Raw genomic sequence first — 21,304 nt, 5'->3', positions numbered from 1 at the left:
GAAGCAATGATGCGTTTCTTCCGATCGATAGCTCTCATGTCTGTCATTGTTTCTGTCTATTTTGTCCTGTGTGACGCTTCGTGATAGCTCAGGAATCACCTCTCTGTTGTAAAGTCTTGTCGTCTTCTTCAGAACACTCTTTTATAATATGTTTCAGCACTCTAACGTTTCATTCAATATCCGATCTAAAGTGAGAGCTTTTCATTCGAAGCGACGCTGGAAATCACCTCGGAGGCGCTCTTAGACTTAAATGTCCGCTCCTGTTAAAATCAGGTCAGAAGGAAGTGATTTGAAAGGTTGTAGAAAACACCTTAAAATCCATGAGGTGCGTGAAGTAAAAAGTAAAAACCGTGGTGTACAGTACCTGAAAATGCTTCATATGTATGAAGTCCTTCAAAATTATTACATTATAGCTGTCAGCTTTTCCTCATTTTGCCGCGTCATGCCTTCATACGCCTCAAAAAACTCACATCTCCCAGAAAACTTCACTCAAGACATTTTTCTGCCTCCTCTGTAAAACAGTCGATTCTCTGCTCAACCGGTCAAAATAAAGACACGGCCTTGTAAAGCCATACCACTAATCTAAGATCTGCACTGCACTACACCAACCTCCAAACGGAAGTTTATCTCTTCAATCAGTGTGGCAACGATCGGGCCGGAATAACAGGAAGTATGAGAGATGTGGAGCAGATTTTGAGGATTTGAAATAGGAAAAGTTGAGCTTTGATATCAACAATGATCTGTTGGACTTGACTTGAACTTACCTGAGTTAAATGAAGGCTTCCAGTTCAATAATGCAATGAATAAAATGACCTATAGTGCATATTTTTATATTTCAAAACTGAAATCAGAGTGAACGTTTACTTCAATTTTTTTCCCTATAATTATATGGTTTCCTGTCGGCTGCAGCATGAATTCTTGTGAACATGAACTCAGCTGTCAAACAATCCGATTAACTGGGAATACTGGGGGAAATTGGGTTCCTCATGCCTACGAATCATAAAAATGATTGAATTTACTGTTGCCACAATCTGGTTATTCACGGTAAAAATATATATTACAGAATGACTGAGTGATGAAAATTGGGAGCAGGTTATGATAACTTTTGAAGGAAAAGCATTTATCTTTTTTTTTTTTTTTCATTAGCTGGTGATGTTAGATACTTACTGCAGGACTGTGCAGTATTAAATATTTTAACAAGCGGCCTCAGATAGGAAACAAGGCCGTTCGACACAGATTGTTCTTGACACGACACAGATTCAGTGTGACCTCCTCTCGCCTGTTGTTCACTTTTTATTAGCTGCACATGGCTCGCTTGTCCACTGTAAAAGGCTTCTCCTTCGCCTCGCCAAAGAAGACTGGTACTATCCACACCGCTTAATACCCTGCAACCTTCAGCTGTTGCTCTCGTTTCACAAAAGACACTCATGATCACGGCTTCTTTGTCACCGCAAAGCAGTGGCCTCAGAGAAACAAGTGAACTCGCTGCAGGACACACACACACAACGTTTGTTTCTCTGTCTGCCGTCATGCATAAGGACACTTCAGTGTTTGTATGGAAAGCACTGCATGTATTGCTCATTGCATGTTCAAATAAAGGGTTCAGCCTGGATGGTAAAAGTTTTCCTTCAGTGACCCCCTGTCTGTGGCCGATCCCTCCATCCATCATGACCAAATATCTATATCAGAAATACTCATTTTAAAAAGTGAGTCGCTTTCTTGTAATCACAGAAATAATCCAAATCTCAGAAAAAGGCTGCGGAGGTACTAAATTTATGTGAAGTGCCTCACATTCAGCTTCTTCTTTGACAGCACAAACAAGAAAAATCTTGAATGAAGGCGCGTCTGAAATCTTTACTTGCTGGTTTGCATTAAAGTTTTGCAGTGTCCTGGAACAGAGGAGCGTTTTATCTATTATTCTTCTCTTTTTAGGTTAGAAATCCACGATACATTTGAGAAAGAAAATCAAACTGGCTGGTACACAGTGACAGACATCTGAGCGTTGTCGCCGTGCTCAGCCAGCTTTCAGTCAAAGCAACCCAGCATCCATCCACTTCAATGGAATCGCTTGAATGTGCGTATTTGACGGTGTCGAGCTGTGTGGGGCTTTCAGATGGAGATCTCTCACATGCGTGTTTGCACTGTGACCACTCACCAGCAGTGCTGAAGAGGACTACTTAGAGAACAGCTAACTTTCTATGATTCTGTTCTGTAACCCGAACCTTTACATCTTTATCAGTTGTGCCTCAAGCTAAATTACCTGAAATGGTCAATTTCTCATAAAACTGGAAACAATATCCAGATATTCATTTCCTTCCCAGCTTGGTTTCTGCCTGGCTTAACAACAGCCATAATGGTTGATTTTTTTTTAATTTTTTTTTGAGGAGCCTCCCGATCCGCAGTAGATGAGTCACCCGCAGGGGGTTTATCAAGTCAGTTCTAAATGGTGGAAAACATCCACTTAAGGCATGCATACGTTTAAAAAAAAAAGGAGAAGAAGATATAAATTGGTCCAGCTTTGAGGGGAGCAAAAAAAAACTGGCATCAAGTGGTCGGTGAGCTTTTGTGTATGGCAGAAGGCAGCCATCATCAGTGTCTGTCATCTGTGGCCCAGCACTGTAAGCCCAACAGGAGCACAGCCACATACTGAGCCGAGTCCATTAGAGACTTATTAAAGCTAGGAAAGCGCACAGCACCCCCTGACTTGCTGGTCTGCAGGAAAGAAGGAAAAAAAAAAAAAATCAGCGTCAATGCCCTCGTGGTGTCCAGCCAGACTTAGTTTGCCTCATAACCCACACCATAGCACGTAAACAGCTTTGACAAGTACACACAGAGACTCAACTCAGCAGACATACCAACACACACACACACTCACACACACACATCCCATTGCTCTCTCTGGGACTGTGTGTGCTGTGTTCTGCCGGATCTCAGTGTGAGTCTCAGTGTGTGTCTTCTTTTTTTTTTCTTGTCCTTTTTTTTTTTTTTTTTTTTTTTTTTCAGGCAGCCATCTCTGCTCGGCCTTGCCATCTGTTCTCCATGCTGTGGAGCACGGCGCTCCCTCTGGCTGCAGGCGCTACCACGTTGATGGCAAAAATTGTCAATTGGCGTAAAAAAAAAAAAAAAAAAACGAAAGAAAAGAGAGAAAGAAAGAAACCACAGAGGACAGAGGTGCAAAGTCACCGTCGAATCACTCTGATGAATGAGTTCCTGATTTCATCATTGTTGTGTAATTTGTGCTTAAATGTGAATTACAGTCATATGGGTACATTTTTTCCCATTTAAAAAATGCGAAAAATGACTCTTTCACAGTGATTTTGTAAATGGAATACTCAGCGCTGATAGCTCCTTTCCTGGTGAGTAACACAACCTTTAAATAGTTTTGGTATCTCCGAGGGTGGCAGCTTTAAGCACGGTTCCCATCGTAAACTTAATTCGTTTTACAAGGTGGATGTGGGTCTGATTTAGTTGTTCGGTTTAGTGTGTATTTACGTTTTTATGTTCGCTCTATCTGCCAATTATCTTATTAGCACAGCTTGTCACCTGTTAAGGTTTGATGCAAACAGCCATAAAACCACATGAGAACTTCTTTGCTGACTGAGGAACAACTTTTTAAAGTAAATCCAAGTCTGTGAACAATTTTGAAGTTCCTACAGCAATGACTCTGGCAGAAACGATGTAAAGATGTACTTTAATTGCAATTTTGACAAGTATCTGGGTTTGTGTGGAGTGAAGAGATGGTGGGAGGTTAGAAAAAGTAGCCTGAATAAACTGTCTTGTAAGAAGGAAAAAGCAAAACAAAAAAGAAAAGAGAGAGAGAGAGAAGACACATGTAAGGGCCGATACATGAACAAGGACAAATTCACTCAGCTGCAGAGGAACACACAGGTATATGAATGCAAACACACAAACACACACTAGAGGTTGGTTGTGCATCCCAGATCTCCCATCTGTTGAACCAGAAGTCCAGGTTGGGCTTAATGAGGAAAAATGAGCTTCGCTTAAATAACAACAGCTTGGATGGAATTTGCCTCAACTTCAGATTTTATTCAATTGTATTGAGTGTAACTCAGTGTACGTGTTACAAAATTAATTTGTTTCATATCACATAACATTTTGACTTTTAATCTCACATGTTTTTCCTTTTCTATTGGTACAAATGACATTTCGAAAATACTGACTTCTGGCACATTTCAATCATCTATGAGCGAGAAAATGTTACAAAGAAACGTGATTAAGTACAATTACCACTGACAACGTAGACGATGATTTCTCACGGTAGAAAATTCAACACAATCAGCATCTTGACAATGAACTCTGGGTAACGGGTACAAACCTGGATTCTCCGGAGCTCCAAAGAGAAAAATGATGTCTAGCTTCAAATTTGACACTTTACTTTAATGAATCAGCGCAAGAACAGCGTTTCCAACTGTCAACAGTGTGTGTGTGTGTGTGTGTGTGTGTGTGTGTGTGTGTGTGGGTGGGCATCAAGTTAGGGAGTCCAACTGTCCTTGCACGGTCTCAAGCTGAAATAAAGAAGACATAGTGTTGAGATTGTAAGGAAGACATATAGTAGTAAACAAGTGAACTGAACATATAAACAAAGAACAATTGTCAGCAAGACAGAAAGTGGAGAAGAAGCCAACAAAATGTGTCAATGTGTGAGGATGACAGTTTGGCAGATGTGTTTTGTTGTTCCAAAGTGTTGCAGTTGGGGAAAAGTTGCAGCGTGTGTTAAAAAGTACAGCAACAATGCACAAAAACGGACCTTGTTGTAGAAGTCAAGCAGCTCCTGGTGGTTAAACTCGACAAAGACGTTTTCCTGGACCTGAAGAAAGACAGAAAAAGCAGGACAGGGTTAGGGAGAGACGTCAGAGCAAACAACCTGCAAGAGAAGGGGAACCAAGTTCAGAAATAAACAAGCACAACAGAACGGAGGGGGAAGGCGGCAATAAGAGGCACACGGGGAAGAGTATTCACTAAGACTTCTTGTGCTTTCTCTAAAAACCTTCATTAATTATTACTTCTCTCTGGACACTATGCACTATCCAAAGTTTCATCCATCAGTGTTTAAAAATACACCGAGGAGAAATCACTGTCCACTAACCCAAAGGAAGAAAGCCCGCCAGGTTCTACACTGTCTTACTCTGAAAAAGTTGAAGCTGGCAGCAACAATTGAATCTTTATGTAACTTAAATTGGACTGAAGTGTAAAATAATTACATGAACTGATATGACTGAGTCCCACCCGTATAAAAAAAACATTATAAAGAATAATGAATTTCATGTTTTACTGAGGGAAGCAATCTGTAATTAAAATTCACCAACAGGTTTCTTACATTTGTGTCTTTTGAATTGTTGAATGACGACCTGCTTGTGCATCATTTTGAGTCAAGTGGAGACCTTCATCCATATCATATTTTTATTTCTTTGGGCTACTTTTGTCTCATTCCTTTTTATGAGACACAAGCTTGATAAAGTATCGAGGGAAGTCGATCTGCAGAGACAAACAAAAAAAGAAAAGAAACGAAGGACGACGATCACGGGCGCACTATCATCGTCATCATCGCCCCATCAGACGCTGAGACCGAACAATAATCCGGCCGTGAGTGTAATGGTGCACCACTTTATCATCAGCCATCAATGGGAAAACAGCTATAATACATGAAATGGTTTCTGGGTAGCGCGGAACGAGAAGGGCAGTCTTCCAAAGTGCACTCAGTGCTGTTATACTGAATGCTGATAATAGTACTGAACTCCTTGTACCGTTGAGGAGGGGAGAAAGGAAAGAATAAATGACGAAAGACACACAAAAAAAACCACCAACAACAAACAACTAAAACACAGAAAAACTTGCTGAAGGCAGAGAAGTCCACCTCTCCCTGAGATTTCTCTGATTGTACACTCAAGTGCAGCTCTCCTCCCTGCAGTTCAGTGCTCAGAGACTAAGTGAAGCTCGTGGAGGGGGGGGATGCTCGCAGCGAACTGCTTGGTTGGCTGGCTGATTGAGTGGGTGGAGGGAGGCCATGTGTCACGGCAAATTAATGGCAGAGATATTCATTAAAAGCAATGCTGAAAGTTCATAAAGGGAAGCGGAGAGGGCCGTTTTCTCTTAACAGATGCCCCCCCCCACTGCAAAGCGACCCCGCGACACGGGACAAAGTGGGACGGCCTTGGATTTGGCTACGGTGGGCGGGGATGGCCCAACAGGTAATGAGACCACTTATTAAGTCTCTGCTGGGTGAGATGCAATGAAACACACACATAAAAGCAGTTCAACAAGGTGGCCATTACTCAGAGGAAACAAGGAAATGATTTGGTATCAAATGAAATTTTTTTGTCAGGCAGGTAAATTACCGAGTGTTGAACATCCGGCATCTCAGTTGACACGACTCTTTTTATACTGATCTCTAGTGCGGCACAAAGCTATAATGAGGAAAAACGAGCGCCGCACGGTGATTCATTTAGGGTAATAGTCTTGGGTTCGTTTGGGTCACAGTATCCCCTCCGACCTACAGGGAGGAAAAGGAATAAATGTTTGTCAAGCAGCTGAGTTGTCTCTATTATTATCTGACGGAGGTGAGACACAGTGCAGCCACGATGCAGTGTGAGCGTGTGTGAGAAGTGATGTCGATCAAAACTCAGCAACTAAAAAGTGAAGACAACAAACAGACTGCAGCACTTCCTGCCGGTTACACTGGGGTTACACAAAGTGTGTTCAGGAGTGCTGGTGCCTATGTGAGTGTGAGATTGACAGTGTTTTCTGAAATGCTTTTGAAGGAAGTACTTTGTATGTGTGTGCGTGTGTGTGTGTGTGTGTGTGTTTGTGTGTGGCCCATCACATTATCACATTGTTCCTCAGGGTTCAGCTACTGCCAGGCAGTAACCCAACAAGGCTCTGACAGATCTAGGCTAACACTAATGGGGATAAGATGCATCATCCTCCTCATCCTCATCATCATCACCATCATACAACCAGGATGCGCACATAAACATACATGTGTTTTCTGTCTCTGTGCCAAGATACAAAAAACCAGATTAACTCATGAAGATGATCACAAATTCACTCAGAAGTGCCGCTCCATATGCACTACACGCTGAATTACAATGCTGTTAAATAGGCTGTGCACCTCAGGGATGCACAACACATGCGAGAGGATCGACGAAAGAAAAGCCGAAGAAATCCAGAAAAAGTTTTCCATGTTTTTCTTCTACTGAAATCTGGGACTAAATGTCCTCCAGCAGCTCTCAGCATACGCCTAATGGCTTTCGACAATGTTAACTTGAACAATTCCCTTGATGAGACAACAAAGTCTGGGAGGGAATGCTCTTCAGGGATTACACCATAACTTAACATGAGGACAGCACAGTGATGGCGCTCGCCCGTGGACACCTCCAGCAAAAGTACTGCCTTCATCTGAACACCTTTAGCGTTCATTTCTGGCAAGAATACAAACAACAACATGTAGTCATCTATTTAGTTACAGCAGTCTGAAAGAGAAACCAAAAAACAAAACAAAAAAAAATCCAACAGACAGAAAATGCAGAAAACAAGGTTTAAATTATTCCTCATATTAGTTACATTTATTTAAAACAAAAGACTGAAATAAATCTAAGTAAAATTAAAACTGATTATACATTCATCAAAGCTTTTCTGGAAAATATTATATCCCCATACAGTGAGAATGGCTCGGCTTTAATCTGAGCTTGGGGGGGTTTTGGGGGATTTTGTGTGCACAACACACAGTCGGTGTTTTCATGCAGTCCATAAACATGCATTTGTGGTTCCCAGACGGCTCTGCCGCTCTGTGTGCATTCAGATTTGTCTGGGTTTTCCAGTTTTCGTCCTGCAGTCCAGAAACATATGTCTGAGGTAAATTGTGACTCGAAACTGCCGGTGGTTATTTCGGCGTGCCCGGGGTGCATCCTGCCTTCGGCTGCAGCTGGCTGGCATCACGTCGAAGCCCCTGCGACTTTCAGTTGGATAAAGCGATGCAGTGGAAGGATTGACGGATGGTCCAGTGCAAACCGAGCTTCTTCCTTTTTTTGTGATCCAAAAAGGAGTTGAACGTTTGATGTGGAATTCGATGGATTAGCATGAATTTGGCACATATATTTAATGAACCCAGAGGACGCATCCCACTTCCATAGTGTTCCCTTGACTTTTTATCTCAAGAAACAAGCACATAAAAGTTTCAATGAGCGAAATATCAAAAACGGGCTCGCACCATTTTTGATATTTTTCCTCTCTTATGTCAAAAGCAGAATGACATCTGTCATTCAGAATGAATTTCTTGACACTCGCTGCTTTTTGAGGTAGAACTTCAGTGTCTGGGTGAACTCTGTTGATCCCTTTTCTCTCTATCTGGTGTCACCATCAGGTAAAATATTTGATTTCATCTGTCTCACAGATCTGTTTTCTTCATTCAGCCCTACAGAGTCAGAAGCATGACTGCAGCCTGTCTCGGTCTTGTTCCTGTATAACCTGATAGATTTTGGCTTTTTTGCTACCTGCTCATGTGGCAAAGCTCAAATGAATAATATGTGGCTTATTTATTAAAAAATTAAAAAGAAAGGCTTATTTTTCTCAAGAAAACAGCAATCAAGTACCTTAGGTTAATGAAAAAAAAAAAAAACTTTAAATGAGCAGTGATTTTGCCTCATCAAGTAGTAACTGACATTGAATATATACATTTCTATAAGACAGCAGATACATTCAGCGGTAGAAAGCTTAAAGAAGTGTATAGAAGGAGTTCGTATGAATGGAGACTGTGTGGAGGCAAAAAGACGGTAGAACTGAAGACGGTACAACTTTTTGATTTATGCAATATGTGTGTTTAATCTATATTCATATTTATGTATGTATGTATCTAGACTGCACTTCTGGATGGGATGCCAAATGGATTTTACCTATTCTGTACTTGTAGAAGTGTAATGACAATATATTTCACTCCTAATCCTTATCAATAAAAAGACACGTCACAAAGATATTTCTTCAACCTTTTGTGAGCTTATCTGTGAGATCCGGGTGTTTTTGAGGATAGTCATGCCATCAAAAGAGCACCTCTCACACCCAACAATGTAGCATTATATTCTTTTCAAAGCACAAGTCAAAGCCCCTTGAAAAACAACATAAAGTGGACATTTTCATTGATTTATGAAGCCCTCCTGAATGTTCCAGACAATACGCAGAAAGTGAGCATGTCCAGGCAAAAGAGGACGACCAGACGGATTTTATCGCAACAAACAACCTGATCCTTTTCAGAAATCAATTATAAAGTGTTGTGAAACAGAAAACTATGAGTTTATTTCAAAGATTGCAAACTTCAGAGGTATTATAACACCCAATACATTCAAACGCTGAACAAGAAATGACTTTTCAAAGACATCTGATGACTGAAGATATTTTAAAATATGCACGGCAAAGTAAGTGAAGCAAATCAGACCCAAGCATCAACATGGAGTGCCAATCACTCTTCTGCAGTTCGTGTGAATGACTTGCAGATCCTCAAGCGTGTTGAGCGCACACACAGCACCATTTAAGTTGGCCGTTCTGTTCCTTTATAAAGAATGAAAACACATCTACAGTGGGGGTGGGGGGTGCATCACGAGTCTGTACACTGAGGTGTACAGAAGCCACACATACAGACCCAAAACCCGCTCTTAGAATTTCACCACCCACTGAAACATAAACCGAGCGTTATCAGAACAACGGCAACACACCGCTGATAACCAATGCTCAGACTCACAAAGGAGCACAAACATCTTCAGAGAAGCACTTAGAACGCTTTGTTACCTCAGCTGGATGTGGTGAAAAAGAACAGTATGCTCCAGAAAGAGAAACAACATGGGGGGTGAGGAAGGAGGACAAAGCAACCGTAACAACACGTGTTGCGTGTATCTGAGAAATTGAGATCGATCAACAAACGTCACATCCCGGCGTCTTTCAAACCAGGTAACACACACAGACAGAAAGTGGTACATTGCTGGAGTGGCACACCACACTCTGAGAAAAGTAATCTAGAGCATGACATATGAAACCAAACAACCGTTAGACAAACGTCAATACAGATGGGCTAATTTCGCAGATAAGACGTGGAATTAGCCGAATATTCACATCTCAAGGAATAGTGGTACCCTTCTGAGGACAGCAATGTCTATGCTTTGAACAGAGAAGACAGATGGTTTGAGAGAGAGCTAAGAGAAGCCAATTACTTGAAAGAGGAAATATATTGCCTTAACAGGAGAACTTTTATGCCACAATTGTTCCCTCATTTACAACATTGTTCTTCCTTCTTTGCCAAAAAAGTTAAAAAAAAAAAAAAAAAACAGTCTTGAATGGTCACAGTTGATCACACATGACCTCCTTTGAACCTCATTTGACCTCTCCAGACTCCAGTGACCCCAATGAAGGCAGTTAAAACACGCCCCACCCCGGGTGTTGTGGCCAATCAATACAGAAACCATCAACATAGAAACCCTTGTCCATTAACATTTCCAGCCCTGGGTGACAAATCCAAAGAGTTAAACACTTGCACCTCCTACTATTTACTTCATCTAGCCACTATAATTGAGTTAACAGTATAAAGTGATGAAGCCATTTGGACAAGCGGTGAAACATCTTTCATCTTTTCACATCCAGTTGACCTAATTCAACTTGCTTTGAGATGTTTTCTACCTAGATTGTAAATATGCATAGACACACATACATATCATTTTCCCCTCTGCTTCAGCCATCCCAAAATGCTTTACATTGTTCTTCACATTCACTAACACACCATTGTTTAAGTTTCATTGGGATCAATTACGGGTTCTAGGCCGCTTTGGCATTGATCAGGTCAAGATGGAGGAATGAAGCCTCAGCTTTGCTATTGGAAAACAATCTGCTGTACTGAGCCACAGTCATACTATTTCCTGAACAGATTTTCATGTTTTGTTAGTTCTCTACAGTCAAAATCAAATCTATCATTTAGTCAGGAGCCATTTTTTCTAAATGACAACTGGAAAGGGACACCCACAAGCACAAAATCTGTACATTTTGGAAAATGTAAGCAACCACTTCAAAGAAAAAAACATATCAGTTGTATTGTGCACATCATGTACAGTGACTTTCATTCATTCAGATATCGTACACTTGGCAGGGACCACTTAGGAACAGCCGAAGAGCCGTACGTGTCTGGCAGGCAGCAGAATGCCCAGGTGGCTAATTACATGTAGCTCTATAAACCACAACCTTATGTGGTGTGAGCCAACCCAGGAAAATACAGTTTTATTGTTTTTTTTGGAGCCCGAAACGTATCCCCTTCAGTGTTTCATGAAATATTTCCTACAGCTACTATATCATTCATCCCTTTTATCTTTGTTCTGTCCCTCTTTGTCCAGCTGTGGCTCACAGGACACTGCAGCTGATCCCAGATCACTCAGGGCAAAGGTGCTGAAGCAGGTACAACGTATGGAAAAGATGTGAGGATGACATTATACTGTGACGACAGCGAGAGCGTTATGCCTCATTAACACTTACCGAGAGTCTGTTCAGCTCAATCATTTTTGTTTTTTTTACACCTGGTCAGCTTGTTGATGAGTAGCTCACATCATGTTAATTAAAAAAAAAAAACACCAGGCTACCGGAAAACACCCCAGTGCTCCCTATGATCACTCCGCCACTGTCTGCAAGGGATTATCACAAGATTTTCCTTTTCAAATTCCATTTGTTGCAGTCTACAATTGAGCCAGAAACATCATAGGTAGGAAGAAAATGAGGTTATCAAAGTGCTAACATAAAAAACTCGACAATAATTTCGAAAAATGTGTGAAAGAAATGGAAAAAAAAACCAAAACACAACTGATGCATCCCAGCGATCGCACAAAATGCAGAGTGTTAATTCGTTGAGATTTTGATCATGTCCTCATTTGGCATCACAAACGTCACAAATGTGCTGACACATCTGTGAATGCACTGACTTTGACAGTCAAGATCGTTAGAAATTAAAAACAGATTTATGCTTCTATAATTAGTGCTGCTTCCAAAAAGGTGAAAATGTTCTCCAGTTCAGGGCTGTCACCACCTCCCCGCAAAAATTTAATGAATATAAATGAAACTGCCAGTGAACGTGTGAAAACCTACGTCCAAAACCCAAACCCCTGTGATTCTTCCAGGGTGACACCAGGTCGGCCTTGAATCAGCATCAAAAGAAAGGCTTGGTGTAATTTCAGCAGCCAAGGTGCTCTGTAGAAAGAGGATACGGCGCATTATGGCTCCCCTGTGACTTTGCTATACCACATGTCTCTTTGACAGTTTGTGGAGCTCGGTGAAGCCTGCTTGGCCACTGACTTCAGCCTGACAGAAGGATTACTTGACAGTGAAAGACAAAAATACCCTCTGAAAAAAAAAACAAAAAACAGTTAAATTGCACAGGAGACTGAGCTGTAGGTTTTTGGCAACTGTGCATTCTCAATACACCCTCTCTTTTCCTGGCTGCTTTCTCAATTTTTGGCTTCACCTAACATCCGAGATCCGATAATCGAATATAAAACAAGACCCAGCACACTGTGACATTCCTTTATGCCACACACATACATATCCATTGCCTGAATGACCGCTGGTCCCTCTTTCGATCTGGTAAAACAACTCCCTCTGCACGCTTGACTGCCGCTCTGTGTTCCTGCGGTTTGCCAGCTTACAGCAGAAACTCCGTGCCCTCCAGTTTGTTAGTCGGCTTACAATACGTGCGCGTCTGCCAACCTGTCTGCACATGCTTCCCTCATTCTTTGTGGCGTCCAGCATTCACCGGCTTCCCTGGCTGTCTGAGCTGCAGGCTGTCATCTCGCCGGAGGCTGATTGGGAGGGATACCGAAGGAGGACGTCTTTGTCTTTGGCTGGGCATGCATGCAGGTGATAGCGCGAACAACGCAGTCGTATAAAGACGCTCTGCAGCGTGTACCAGAAAATGATGATGCGAGATCAAACTGGCATCTGGTCCTCGGTAATATTCTCGTTTTAGCTGAAAAATATGAAGTGGAGTATTCCTAAAGGTTTATATGACTTCAATCTTCTGCATGATATTAATAGCTCTGAAAGACAACGCATCTAAAAACATCAGTGCAAAAAGAACAACTTCTTGAGGCGAATGTGGGTTCCTTTAGCTTGCAGGGGAGTTTTTAGCGTGCTTGAGGATCTATGTGTTGATGTGTTTTTTCATGGCTGTCTGTCAGTGAAACAACTACTCAAAGAAAAGCAGCTGTGCTGTCAAACTGCAGCTCTCTTTTTATGTCTCAATAAGGATTTTGGTTGCTTGCTTCATTACTGCAGGTGCGTCGCCTCCTCTTTCATGTTGTCAGTGTTTATGTCCACCTGTCCGTGCCCCATCAACGCCGCTGAGGTCTGCCAGCTCGAACCACCCGACTCACAACAGAGGACGACGACTGAGAAGGGGAATCGGAAGAAGGTCAAAGGTCCAATCAAGAAGACAAACAAAAAAAAAAGCGCGTTTGCTAAAGCATTAGCCGACACTGAAAAGTTGCTTTCTACTCATTATGGTGTGCTAATTGAACAAAATTCTACCTATTAAAATAATAAGACAAGTTTTATCTCTACATTTTCCAAACAAGAGGAGATAGAGTCTTAATGAGACTCTCACAGTATCCTATTGATCTGTACAAGTTTGAAAATGTCACAGTCTATTAGACATGTCAGTTAAATGACACCACTGCTTACATCCACCACACAGTACAGGTATTTAGACCAGGCTTTAGTGTAAACAGTCAGCAAGCAATAACTAGTGTGGGTAATGAAACTTTTTCAGTCTCTTTCACGTTCAAAATGTCCCCCGTGCTCTCATATATACACTCAAGAGTAAAGCTGCAGATGATCGAATAAAACAACTACCCAGCAATAAAACATAACTCAAAAGGTTAGTTAATGCAATATACTAATTTTATACTGAATAAAAACATTTGTACTTCATCATAAGGATATACACAATAGCAGTTGTTTGCTTTGAGCTGTGCTTTATTCTGTATAAAATCCCTGGTCCTGATTTCATCTATTATAACTATTACAGTTTGAAGGAAATAACTAATTCGTGTTGTTATTGTTCTGGTAAGCACTCACAGAAAAAAAAAAAAACTCCCAGTTCCAGTCTGAGCTGTTAATTGTGGGGTTTACCTGTTCCCTCTGTGCATACAAGGAATTCATTGCAAAAACATGCCATTTGAGGTTAACTGTTGATGTGAAGGTATGTCTAAGTGTCTTGTTTCTTTTTTTTTAATCCTCCTGATAGCAGCATGAAAGATGTCTGATTGTAAATCACGTTAGAATTCGCATTTATTCACCGAGCCCATGATGTATTAGCAGCACTCAGTGAACGGTAGCTTACTTTTAAAAAAATGTGTCTGCTGCCGTCTGCATTGTTGGCAGTTTGACTCAGCTGCTTTGTTGCTGTCATTCGTTGAGTAATGTGCTTCTTTCCATAAGCGTTCCCATTCCATTTCAGCCTCAGATAACTCCATTTCCTGATGATGACCGAATGGACTTTAAACTTTCAACACCTGGCAGTTCTTCAAATTTACTGTGTATTTGAGGGCACTGAGACACTCATGTCACAAATGTGTGGCACGCCGTTGAATCTTGTCTGCCGCTTGTGGGTCGTTCTGCAGAAGATCCACCAAGATGTCTAACAGATGTGCGCAAAGCAGCGTTTCTGTTTTCTGCTTGGTATAGAATTTTCTATACATCATAAATGGTTGAGTAGATCACTGCAAAACTGCAAAAAGAACTTCAGCGCAAAAGGATAATAGCAGTAGTGTTAGAATGCTTTTGCACTCGACTCAGTTGTACAGTATCTTATCTCATTCTGTAAATATACATTTAACCTGACATGTGTAACTCCTGTGTGCCAGTGAGCAGTTACCAACATCTGTTTGACGTTGTTTATTGGCACATTACACTTCAAAAACAAACAGTTTGAAACCCTTCCGTGTTTAATCTTCCCATGACCCTTCGAGGCCGCGGTTACTCAAAACAACAGCCACATATGCTTGGTGCATACATTCTGCAGGGGGGGGGGGGGGGGGGGGGGGCACCATGCAACGGTATCCACTCAAACTCTGCCCTGTAGCGATCGCACACTGACAGACACAGAACCTCAAAATGTCAGCCATTCACTAAAAGCCTGTCGACTGCAACAAATAAGAGCTGTCACAGCCAAACACTAGAAACTGTCAATCACTTCTGGTATTTATAACAGAAATGAGCACAAACGGGTAGAGAGGAGAGGAGAGGAGAGGGAAGAAAAGTTATTTTTCAAACCTCTGTCAGACTTACGACATACAATGCCGATGACACGATGGAGAGGGGGCCTCCTAAAGATGTGTATACGGGCCAACGTGTCACTCAGACTCGTTCCTTTACCTTGGAGCAAACACCTGTTGATGAACTGGGTCCTGCGCATTCCACACAACACAACACTTCACTCCTCTTTACATCCTTTCCTTCACTGGCTGTCCTTTTCATCAAGACTTTCCTCTATCTGAACTCTAGAAAGCCACAGGGAATAACTAAATAGACTCTAGGAGTGGAGTGTGTGTGTGCTGCTGCAGCAGGGGAGACTGTGGGAACTTCGACTACAATCTTAAGAAAAACAAAGCAGGCAGAACAAACAGACTGGGCCTTCTTGCTTTATTGTGTGTAGACGACAGTCACGGACACACTGGTTTATGCAACACATGTATGTGTCCTGAAGCTCACCTACCGACAACACAAACAACAAACACACATAGATGTTGAAGCAGGAAACGCGGTCAAGAGAATCACACGTACAGGAGAAGTAAAAAAAACTACTTTGCTTTGTGTGTGCATGTACACAAGCATTGCTTCATATCGATGGATCATAAACAGGATGTTTTCAACACTATCAGCGCAATAATAGTCGGTATTGTTGCAATCATACAAGAGAAATGTCAGTGGACTGCTGGGGAGGTTTACATTCATACAATAAATAACCTGAACTATCTCTCAATCACTGCTTTACGCGTCACATAGGTGTTGAAAGAAATCCTACACACCATTAAGTGTGATGTTTTACAAACAAGTGGTATTAGTTCAGACTTTCACATTCCCACTAGGAACTGCCAAATAATTTATATCTGCTTTAATGCAGCGAATCCCATTTGCTGCATTAACAGATACAAATCAAGTTTGCATGCATGCACACTCTGATGCATCGCTGCTCATCTGTGAGCTCACTCCTGTCACGCACTGTGTTGCTAAACGATCCCGCCTCTCAGGATGCAATAACATGAGCTCTTGCTGAGGCTCCGTCTTCCTGTTACAGACTCTGCATCCTTCTCTTTTCTTTATCTATGTAACTTCATCCCAGCTCCCGTCTCCCCCCTGCATTCGGTGATGCCTCGTTATAAACAGCCCATCAGTGAGCTGTCCATCCGTAGCTCAGCTGTGGACTGACATTTATTAAGAGTCAGCTTTGCCTGCAGTCTCCCGGCCTCTCTTTGCATCCCCACATGAATACAGAGAACCAATTAGACGGAGAACAGGGCATATGTCTACATGCTCTGAGAGGCTCGGCCACAAACACAAACAAATACCCAAAGAGAGAGGGTCGGCAGATGGAGGGATGGAAGGATGAGGAGGAGAGTATAGGTGGTTTAAAACCTTACATGTATAACAAGTGGAAACAAAGCTGATATCTTAGCTCGATCAGTTTTGCAATGAAGGCAGAAGACAATAAGAGTGTTGTTAAAGAGAGAAAGAGATATCTAAAAACTTGCTAAAATAAACACACAACACCCTTATCCAAAGCATTAAACACACACCGGGGCACCCTGCTCAGCTAAATTGTGCAGCAAATTCTCTGTCAGTCAAGATGAGGCTTGACATTTACTGCGAGCAGCAGGAGGCAGCTGCTGGGGCTAAACAAATAACATCCTCAGTGGTGGACTGAATAGGAATAGAGATATTTTGCCTATTGGTTTTGTCTCACATGCATGAGGTCACCTATGTCCTGTCTGGTCCAGCCAGTGTGTGTGTGTGTGTGTGTGCCTATTCAATATTTGTGTGTGTGCGCGCACACAGTCCATCCACCTCCCAAACTCGGAGCTGCCACATCCTGTGTTGTGGTTATTAGACAATGGGACATGACTAGGCTTCCACCAGAGCGTACCGTTCCCACATCCGCCACTCGGATCTTCACATGCTATGCTGCACAACACAACAGAGCACAAGCACCAGTGACTTACTGAGGAGGCTGATGACTCCACGTGGGGGATCCATTCAGATATGAATCACTGGGAGAGAAACAGGAAGGCGGAACACAGAAAGAAAAAAAAGCCCTTTTAAGCCTGAAACCTGGAGGAAACTTCCCTCTTTCTGCCTGTGTAATTAATTGTTGCCTTTCATATGCAGGCCTCCGCTTTGGATACGTTCCACGTTAACTTAAGACAGAACTGTTATTTATAGACCGGCGATGTTTGTATGATCCACGGCATCAGGCGCACGTTACCACAGAAGGCAATGCAGAAAGTTTATAGCAAGCAAAAGTTAGGGGAGTGTTTTGGAAAACAGCTCGTTCAGCAGTCGTATTATCTGGCGCTTAAGACGGAAAGCAATATCTAATCCTGACCCAGGCAATCTTTCTACACGGGTCATGCACGTTGCAAGAGCTTGAAAAAGTTTTCATGATAAACATTAACATCGGGTCCACTTCAAGAAACTTCAGACAAAATTGCGAGGTGTCAGGTCGAAAAACTCGGGAGAAATGTGTGTGGCGTTTAGTCACAGCTCATAAAAATATATGGAGAAAGATTTTTAATTAAAAGGCCTGTGCAGCCACAGTTCTCACAACAGTGTCTCCTGAATAATCCCTCTCCCCCCTATGTGATTGACAGCTTCTTCTTGTTCATATTAATTTTGTTGCGTCTCTATGAGCTCGACAGTTAAATGCTGAATAATTTCCACATTATTAATGGTATTCGTTTGCAGACTTTGCTGCCATCTTCCCATCACACAGCTTCAGTCTGAATCAGCCATGGTAACTGAACACAGGAGTGTGAAAGACCTTTGATACCGATAATAGGAATGCTTTTCACTCAGCCCGCCATCGCTCTCATTAAAATATTTGCAAAATAAAAAATTCAGGGTGTGTCATTTAAATTTGCTAGTCGTGGTAATGATCTACAGATGCTTTCAGACTTCACAGCATTATGAAAGTGTGAACAGAGACACTAAGAGAGAGAGAGGGAGAGACAGGCACCAACAGCGGTGCTCGGCCTCAGCTAGGGGTCACTGGCCAGGCCATTAGGTTCCCAAGTTAATAAAATAAAAGAATAATAAAAGATCCCTCTATATTGTCCGACAGAGAGAGTGGTTGTTCCGAGCGGGGTGTCCTCTTTCACCCGCCACTTCCCATCTTACACACACATGAATACACACACCTACACACACACAAACACTCTTTCTCTCGCTGTGTCTTTCTCGTACGGATATGCACACACAGACACACAGCTGACAGTGTCTAGGTGGGCATGGGTGGGATTTTCACACGCCTCACTCCCCAGAGCACATTCAGTACAGTACAGAACATGGCAGCAGGACACACACACAAAGGCCCGGATTGTCTGCACCCAGTGGGCCACTTACTGAACTCCAGTGACAGACAAGCAGGAGCGTGCATGCAGATGCGTGCACAGGCTCCCTGCAGGCACATTGACACACACACATTTAGGACCTTGTATCTGGCAAACAAAGGCCTCCAGAGGAGATGCTGTCTTTTTGGGGCTTACAAATGAGAATAAGACTCCTTTGCCAAACCATGTGACATTTTGTCAAGAATCATCTTCAATCATCTTCTGAAGAATGTAATGTAATGATGGGTAGGACAGACATTTAATAAAGATTCAACAAGTCTCCCATTCCAATGAAGAGGCGAAAATTCATCACCTCACCCTCTGGGGCTTTCAAATGCTTTTTCACTTCTTTTTTTAAGCTCTATCTGGGTCTACCTTTCCATCTTTCTTTATTTTCTAGCTGCTGCTGAACAAAACACAGCTCCCAAGAAAAAATAAACAGGAGGAACAGCTGCAGAGTGCCACCACAACACTTGTAAAATGTGGCAAGACTCGGTGGATTCACAAGTATTGAATGGAGCGGCCTTTATTCACTTTAGCACCTGCGCACAGGATGTTACGCAACACGGAACCAAACCCGGCAGGTTTCTGAGGAAAAGCAACAAACAGAATCACGACTACATGTGGATAAAGTTGAAAGAAGACGACAACTGCTCAAACTGTTGGTTTCACAGAATCTATGAGGAGAAATGTTGTTTGATCTGCAATAGAACCTGGAGCTCTCTTTACAGGAATAGTCTTTCATGAATTTACTGGCCATTATTCCTACACATCCTTTTAATAAATGCATTATATGCTTGGACACAATTTATCCCTCTCAAATAAAATTTCACGTTGACTCACCATCATCCCAGCTGCTCGTCATGTTTCTTAAGCCATTCCAACACAGTTTTGTCTGGGTAATGCTATGAGAGGCTCATGGCTGTTAAGTAAAGTCTCTTCACAGACTGTTCTGACATTTTTTAAAATGAGCAATAATATCAAATGAAGGGCATAGTTCAATCTTTCGCTCCCAATGCACATCAGTGGACAACCGTCACTGAGTCACAAGTTGTCTGTTCATGGCGCAAATTTGATCATCACTGACCGCAGATTGTAAATTCACACAAGAGCTACAGCAGTTGTGTGGATGTCTTGACTTTCAGCTGCCATCGTTTAGCCCTGGTTAAAGCTGTCTTAACACCTGCTTTCAACACACACACACACACACACAATAGATCGCTGTTCAATTTATTCCAAATCTTGAAAAGTATGCTTGTAACAAGATTAATGTTTTTGATATCAGAGCTTCCAGTTGGGGATAAACGGTGTATATCTAAAAATTACTTTTATCAACCTCTACACAAGCTTTTGCTTCTCAAAATGCCATTCAGCCGCTCTGTTTTAATAGCGCTCATGCAGAGTCATAAAAGGATTTTTGGGGCATTTTTAGTAGTTAATTCATAAATAATAGTCGGGGCCATGAGGGACTCTGGGACTTAGCAGGAATAAACATTTGAATGCCACTCACTGCTCTGTGGATAAAGGATTCTTCATCCTTATTTTATTAAAAATGGCTGCAGTATACTCCCTTAAACGTGAATTTCAGGGCTGACTGTGTTTCGCTGAGAGAAAGGTAGACATTAGATGAATACCAGAGGAAGGAAAGAGTCACTTGCACACAATTCAGTTTTAAAAAGATGTAAAATGCTCCATTTCTTTTATGGGAAAACAGCGCACTGTTAAGTATTTCGTTTTTTGCAGCGAGTTGTAGGAGCAGGTTTCTTATTTCTCACATCTAAAGCAAATTCAGGGTCTTGCTCATTCCTATTCTCTCCTCGTCTTCCTCTCTCCTCCAGTCGTTCAGTCTGGTTTATCCATAACCTTTGTTAAATATGTATACTTGCGAGATATGACTGCATGTAGGTGCGCAGCTATGCAGAATCCAAACACACTTCCAATTAAGGTTGAAGGCTACAGTTGGCCTTTGAAGTTTTCACAGGGAGGAAAGTGACACGGTGAATATGGCACCGGATCACAAAATCACCGACTGGTTTCCAAACAGAAAAGAAACAGACCGCACATGCTGGTACAATTAATTAAAAAGAATACATCGGCAGGCACAAAACTGTGAACGGGCTGTCAAATTACGACTTTGTCACTGTCGTGAAAAAGAAACGTGTCTTTAAGTCGACGATCGGAGAAACAATGTCGAAGACTGAGACCTGTAAAAACCCACGTTCACAACCAGGTAAGCAAACAAGTTCAATTTTACTGATCACAGGCTAACTGAAATACGTTTCTGCAACATGAGTTCGTTTGGTCAAACGTTTAAAATGAAAACTAAGCTCTAAGACCAGGTTAGGTCCAAAATGTAGGGACTTTCTGTGGATTTATTTGAGATTTATCCAACAATCCAAACATAAGTGTGCGGTGAACTGGTGACTGTAAACTGCCTGTAGGTGTGATAGTCAATCTGGGTGTGATAAATTGACCAACTGTCCAGAAAGTCTCCTTCAGTCTGCCCCTTCAACCCGAGCTCCGATAAGGAGGACACTGAAGATAGATGGCAGTAGCATCCCTGAACTGACTTAACATTTCACAGAAAGAGTCAAAGATATTTTGTGGGGACAATAAGTTAAGGAAGGTGACACTACTGTGAAAGACTGGCGTCCAAAAAAAAGAGT

The 21,304-nt window shown here is 42.0% G+C and overlaps 1 protein-coding gene across 1 annotated transcript in view; it reads right to left on the bottom strand.

The window, feature by feature from the left end:
- Window positions 1–4,033: 4,033 nt before the first annotated feature.
- commd10 (COMM domain containing 10) overlaps window positions 4,034–21,304 on the bottom strand; it is a 55,294-nt gene continuing 38,023 nt past the window's right edge. The window contains exons 6-7 of the mRNA XM_030105005.1: window positions 4,769–4,828; window positions 4,034–4,526 (exon numbers count right to left, since the gene is read on the bottom strand). Coding sequence (XP_029960865.1) covers window positions 4,488–4,526; window positions 4,769–4,828 — 99 coding nt within the window. The 3' untranslated portion in view covers window positions 4,034–4,487. The remainder of the gene's footprint in view (window positions 4,527–4,768; window positions 4,829–21,304) is intronic.

This window comes from Salarias fasciatus, chromosome 12 (genome assembly GCF_902148845.1).
Source record: "Salarias fasciatus chromosome 12, fSalaFa1.1, whole genome shotgun sequence".
Classification (NCBI taxonomy): domain Eukaryota; kingdom Metazoa; phylum Chordata; class Actinopteri; order Blenniiformes; family Blenniidae; genus Salarias; species Salarias fasciatus.
Note: the sequence above shows the minus strand (reverse complement) of the source record. Positions and strands in the feature narration are given on the sequence as shown.